The sequence below is a fragment of the Lotus japonicus genome, chromosome 4, assembly GCF_012489685.1.
Source record: "Lotus japonicus ecotype B-129 chromosome 4, LjGifu_v1.2".
NCBI classification, from domain to species: Eukaryota; Viridiplantae; Streptophyta; class Magnoliopsida; order Fabales; family Fabaceae; genus Lotus; species Lotus japonicus.
This window is the reverse complement of record NC_080044.1, coordinates 41,635,281-41,641,873: the sequence shown is the minus strand read 5'-3', so window position 1 is coordinate 41,641,873 and position 6,593 is coordinate 41,635,281. Positions and strand designations below refer to the sequence as shown.

The following is a 6,593-nucleotide window of genomic DNA, read 5'->3' as shown; positions in this document are numbered from 1 at the left end:
TCTGAAGATTCTTGGAATTAGTTTCTATCGCGCTTTTAAGGGTAGATTAATCGTGTACTAATGCTCTTGTCCTAGGTATAAGCGAATGGTTCTTGCGTCACAAGTTACATCGAACTTAATCGTGAGTAGGAATTTTACCAATTTATGCTAAGCTTAAAAACTTGGGTCTCACAGACAGCCTTACTTGCCAACATCTTCTTTGGTACATCGGAAACATAAATTGCACCCGCCAGAAATCGATCCCTGGACCTCCCCCTACCCAACCCTTATGTCCCCAACTCCTATACCACTTGAGCTATCCCACGGACACTGACGGATGCACGTTAGAAACCTTGGGGGCAATCCCCCCACAAAAACTTACCAAAAATTTATACAATGAACCAATGATGTATTATATTAGTAAGTTATTGGCTATTATATTTGCTCCTACAAATTGAAAATGCCCCCACAACTCCACACAGCCAAATTACAAAGACAAATTCACATACTATTGTGGGGCCATGTTAACCCAAAATTTGGCTTAAGGTTTATCGACACAAGCTTGTCGAAATTTAGCTCCAGAGAAACCAGGAAAACATAAGTTAAGTAGATGACGGAAATCGACAAACATGATGCCTGAAACAGTTACGTGAAAAGCGGGCAGTTATTAGCACGTGCGTGTACCCACGTTGCAACATTGCAACAGAAACGGTTGAGAGCGTGTGCCTTCATCCACGATGGCCACCCACGATGCAAGAAGCTTCTGGAGCAAGTAAAAGATCGTGGATCACCAAGCGCACTAACTCATCCAGCGGAAAAGAAAACCGCCAAGGACATATGAGGCAATGAAGTGTTATAAATAGGAGAAGATCATTCAGAAGAAAGGGTTCCCAACTCAACTCCAAAAACTCACTAAAAAGCTCACATGTCCGCATCAAAGAGACTTTAGGAGCCTAACGTGATCATGAAGGAGTATGTAGCAGAACCAGCCATTTACCATTCCTGCGTTTAATGCTTTCAAACTTGTTATTCCGTTCATTTGAATTCCTGTCGATTTTCTTTACTTGATGTAATTTCCAGTTTTCGACTTTCTTTTTACTTTGCTCTTTGTTTAATGAAATTCAGTTTCCAGTACTCTTGAATATTTACTTTAAGTCACAAATTCAACCCTTGATACTCGTTTGTCGAAAATCACGTTCCACACACAACACTTTGGCAAGATGTTTTCCCAAAATAACCCCTTAATCTTAAACTTTTTCCAGTCGAATTTGGAGAATGTTTGTTTACTAAATATCACCGTAAACATGTCAAATCTAATTTTTTGTTTGGAATGATATGAACAATAGTGTTATTATAGTAATATGGGGAAAAAACTTATTATATTGTTACTATATGTATGGATTCAACAAACTTCTTACTTTCTTCATTCGATTTAGAATATTAACTTATTATATTGTTACTATGTGTGAACGAGAAATTAACTATGTCTATAATTATTTAACTTTAATTATGAAAAAGTATGTTACTGGCTTGAAACAATGAATTGCGTGTTTAATTACATGGTGGAAAAACATGTTGATACCAAATTATGATGCATACAACTGTAAAAAGTTAAGAGAAGTTGTTTCCTCCTACGTGATTTTGTACGTACCAAACTAAAGTAAAGTGATAGTAATATATTTGTTTTTAGGGCGACAAATTTATAAGTATATTTTGCCTCACAACAAAAAACTATAAAAAACTTCTAGATCTGTCACTACCTACGGGTACCTACTTACCAAAATTGCACATAAAGTATTCAATGCTTATAAAAAAAGTATTCAAAATACTACTATTTTAAGGGAAAAATTAAAATTTAAGCACCAATAATTGTTTCCGTGACAACTGTTTGGGGGTACATTACTTGCTATTATGACCACGTGAATTATGCTTTGCGATGAATCGAAGATGTTGAAATATTTAACTCACTATCGAGATAACCAATATAGTCAAATAGCTAGAACACATTAACGGGAAATGACGAGATCTTCTGGAATTTAAAATCTGTGTTCACCACTTCAAAGATACATCTTCTTCTAAATCATGTCTCATTTTTTTGTCTTAACAAATGAAATTAATTTTATGTCAATTAAAAATAGATATAACATTTATATTCTTGACATTGTACAATATTAATGAGACAACAAATGAGGCTTCATTTGAGAATAAATTATATTTTAATTCCTTTCGAAACGCCCTCCCACAAGCTCTCTGTGCGGCTCTTTTTCTTACTCCTTCCATTTTTTTAATGTTACTAACTATATTAACCATATTTTATAAGGGACGTAAGACAATTATTTGATCTTACTATATTGATTACTCCCTACGTCCCCATTTATAAGTCACTTTTACCTAATTCTCTAGGATTAAGAAAAGAAGTTGCTAGCATTAATTTTGTAAAAAAGTTTTATTGAGTTTCCTAGATTACCCATCAACTTCTCTCTCCAAATTAATTTTTTTTTAAAATTATATTATCTCTTTCATATTAAATATGAAGGTAAGTTTGGAAACAATTATTAAATGCAGCATTAGTATTTTTTTGCTTCCTCGGAAAAAAATGCAGCATTAGTATTATAAAGTGACTTATATTTTGGGACAAAAAAACTCTCAAAAATTGACTTATATATGGGGAAGGAGGGAGCATAAGATAGTCACCGCAATCATCATGATTGCCGTCCGATGTCAATTGATAACTCAGATTCAAAATGATAATATCACTCTCTTTAAACTTGTGTCGTTAGATCTAAATTGGAAATCAGACGGCTACCGAATAATGATTCCAGTTACTTTATGAAATTTGAACTCGAGGAAATCCAAATCCTAGTATAAACTACTCTAGAAGGAAAAAGTGTACGTGTATATTTAAATGGTTACAAGATTAGCAATCAAACGCTTTATTATTAAAATTTAGGTTAGGGTTATGTGGTACATGTAATACTCATTTCTATAGATAGTTGTAATTAATAATCTCACGTGGACCCATGATCCAATTAATGGCAATCACCAAAGTTTGTCAACTTGATCCATAAATTAGCTGATTTATTAGCACTAACATAAAACATTTCGAACCGTATATGATTTTGTGGATTTAATTATGGACTCACCATCAAAAACATTAATATTACAAGTTTAACTAACTATTATGAATTAATAGTAGTTGAAGATAATGCATCCATGAACATCTATAATATTTGAAAGAAATTAACAAGTTGTCGTCTAGTCAGAACAAAGATCATAATCAAGAACTTCATACCCATCTAACATCGGGACCAATATTAAATTGCAATATAAATACACTCAACAATCAACATTGTCATCAAACTACACCCTTTTTCACAACGACAATGAGGGTGGAAAAAGATCTGTCTAAATCTCTCAAAAAACCCTCTTTGGATAAAACAAAATAGCTGTAGTCAGCATAGATTTGAAAATGCCATTTCTGGGCAGATTAACGCAGCTTTATAGTCAACTGCGCAAAAAATTAACAACATACACTTCTGCATTATTTCTGGGAGGTGATAGACGAATCCAAATGATGGATAAAAAAGGGGAACCAATGTGCTGTGAAAAATTAATGTCACTGTTAACTGAAGTTAATTTCTTTTCATGCACACTGCTTCAAAGATTGACTTAAGCTTTTTATGAGCTCCTTTGTTGTGAGATTGTATTCTTTCTTCATCTGCAAAGATAAACAAAAACAACGTATAATGAATATGTGAAAAGTGGACAGAAACTTAGTTGTTTTTGTTCATTTTGTATATACAATGAAAAATCACAGTGAATAGTCACAAAACCTAAAGGAAGTTATTTTTGTACGGCGTGATCTTAGCTCACCGTGATTGCTCAATGTGTATCGGAACATGGCCTATAATTCAAGCACCGTATTCCTTATGGTATCCTACATTGATTAAAGGCCTAACCAAAGTAATACTTATATAGGCCTAGAACGCACAATTCTCGTCTCTGAGCTAACTTTTTTGTAGAGTTACATAAATCGAATTCTAACATGTATCATTGCCCTAGAGTAGTACTATTAATTGCATGATTTTACTTAAATTTTCCAATGATTCCTATCTTGATGGAATAGATAATTGTTCTATAACAAGGAAATATCACTAAGTTAATTAATATATTTACCTGAGTAACAATGGTTATGTCAAGAGTGTTATTTCCAAAGGGCAAAATGCTGGTACTTTGAACTGTGAGATGGTGCTTTTCTAATTCCACAAGTATTGCAGACACTGCTTTCCCATGGTGTTTCTCGCAGTGGATTCTGATGAGTATGTCTTTCCCAGAAACTCTCGCTTCGATTTCAGGGAGTGATTGATCGGAGTTTTCATCAGAGAAGGAGCCATCATCATCACCAAAGACAACAGATCTCTTCAGAAAGATTGCTGTTTCAACAGTTTTATCGGCAACTTGTTCTTCTAGAGTTTTCACCTGTTCTTTTAGTTGTTTCAGATAGCTAATTGCATCTTCCAAAACCGTGGCCTTGTCCATCTGCATGCAAAACATCGATTATTCAACTTGTACTGAAGAATATTACTAATTAATTTACATAATGACATGATGAACATGATACAAATATGAATGTAAGTTAAACAACCCCATTATGTGTATGTTCATAAATTGAATCATATATATGAATGTTACTATTATAACTTTTTTTTGGTTACTTACTATTATAACTTGGGTTTAAGGCTAAATGTAGAGGCTAAAAGTTGGTTCAAGGGTGCCCTCATACACAGCTGAACCTCTAGAGTGTGGAATGAAAATTTGTGGAAGATCCACATATGGGTAATTTCTGATAAACGGACTTATAATAACTTTGATAACATAGTAATTTAAATTAGGGTTAACTCTACCATAAAAACTAGCTCAAAGGTGAGGATTGATCTTCCTTTATATGGGCAATTCTAGTCAAATCTCTAGTCAAAGTGTGACTTCTAACCAATTACCTAGAGGAATTTAATGGGGGATGCATAAAATATAACACAAATGGTAATTTGGTACCTTCTTGAGTCCTGGAAGGACAGCGGAAAGAGCAATGAATCTCTGGCTGAGTTTCTCCCTTCGTTTTCTTTCGGCTAGTACGTGATCTCGAGCTTGAACTTGGTTTCTGATCGTTGCTGTGGCAGCCAGCTTGTTTTCATTGTATAGGAAACTTTTGTCATCATATGCACCTTGAGAAATCACAGCTGCAAAATCCAAGTTTTCACCAAACCCGGATTCCATTTTAGGCTTCACCACGTTTGCTGCACCCATGTTGTGGAAAGGTTGCGAAGAAGTTACTGAAGATACATTGGAGTGCTCAAAAGAAATGATTTTGGGTGATGAAGAAGAAGAAGAAGCCTTGGAAGCTATCAAATCTGTGCCATATGCACTCCAAGTAGTCTCAGTCTTGGGCTGCTTGGTTGGTCTTGCAGGGGCAAAAGAGTAATCAGGACTTTCAGAATTGAAGCGCTTATTGCCAGAGGAATAGCTCTCATCTGGGGAAGCGGTGAAGGACTCAAACTCAAGATCTTGGAATTCTGCATATGATGAATCCATTGGGAATTGATGAAAGTAAGTTGGCTCCTCCATTCCCTGTTAATTTCAACAAGAAGAGTTCAGATAATTTCAACATGCACATCTAGTTCTATCTATGTATGAGTATTCTGCAATTTGTTTGATGCTTACAAGTTCAGGCAAGTAATTGGTGGATGAAATCTGCATCATCTTCAGCTTGCCTCCTTAGAAATTAATTGGAATAAATGGTATGGATATATGATACACTGAAAAGGAGTCATCATACTTCAATCAGAACAATTGATGAAGGAACCAAAAACTCATTGATTTCCAAAAATAGGAAAAGAATCTTACATTAAAAGAAATGATTCAATCACTTCAAACTATCAAATGGTTAGATATATATACATATAACTAATGACATTCCGACATACAAACAACGCCAACAATACATATATCGAATAGACACCCGTGCTATCATATACTGCATTTATTACTTTTCCCTTTTATCTTTGTTACTCACTCTAGATGTTTGTATATGTCTTCATTGTGGGTATGTCCAAAATCAATAAACATTTTCTTATACATAAATATTTTTCTGGGATGTGGTATTTTGTTGTTTGCTCTAGAACATGATTTCCAAATAATTAAAAATGAAGAGACAGAGAAGGTTAGTTTACCTGGAAGAAGAATAGAGTAGTAGAAGGAGAAGAAGAATAGAGGTGGTGATGTTGTTTGCCAAGGTCAGGATAAGAAGAAGAATAGATCAGGATGGTCCAACAAATTTGGCTTGCTAGTATTATATAGGGGGCACCCGTACACGCTTCCTATTCAACTCAATTTAAACACGTGTGGAAAATGATATGATATTCTAAATTTTATGGGTTTGTTCACATTGTGTGAATGTGGGGGCTACCCTGTCTTTCAGCCTTGACTGGCCTTTGGTCAAATTGTGGGTTCTTTTCTTCCAAAGCTTTTGTTTGATCAGGTTAATGTTTGCGAATGCCGCCAATAAAAGTCGTTTGTAGCCTCAATAATAGGGACACACGTCTTTTGTTTTTCTTACT

At 34.7% G+C, this 6,593-nt stretch overlaps 1 protein-coding gene across 1 annotated transcript; it reads right to left on the bottom strand.

Moving 5' to 3' along the window:
- Positions 1-3,253: 3,253 nt before the first annotated feature.
- LOC130709961 (transcription factor bHLH19-like) lies at positions 3,254-6,293 on the bottom strand. The gene is made up of 5 exons (XM_057559102.1): positions 6,207-6,293; positions 5,698-5,792; positions 5,032-5,604; positions 4,156-4,518; positions 3,254-3,697 (listed from the first exon to the last, which is right to left on the bottom strand). The coding sequence occupies exons 2-5, from the start codon at positions 5,734-5,736 to the stop codon at positions 3,623-3,625; spliced, it is 1,050 nt and encodes a 349-aa protein (XP_057415085.1). The 5' UTR covers positions 5,737-5,792; positions 6,207-6,293; the 3' UTR covers positions 3,254-3,622.
- Between the last annotated feature and the right edge of the window lie 300 nt (positions 6,294-6,593).

What these genes read in the sequence shown, in the direction of transcription:
- LOC130709961 (XM_057559102.1), bottom strand. Translation starts at nt 5,736, where the DNA reads ATGATGCAGATTTCATCCACCAATTACTTGCCTGAACTT. An exon ending in CCAATTACTTGCCTGAACTT is followed by an intron (nt 5,605 to 5,697) that starts GTAAGCATCAAA and finishes TGAAATTAACAG; the next exon opens with GGAATGGAGGAGCCAACTTA. An exon ending in TCCTTCCAGGACTCAAGAAG is followed by an intron (nt 4,519 to 5,031) that starts GTACCAAATTAC and finishes TTTTGCATGCAG; the next exon opens with ATGGACAAGGCCACGGTTTT.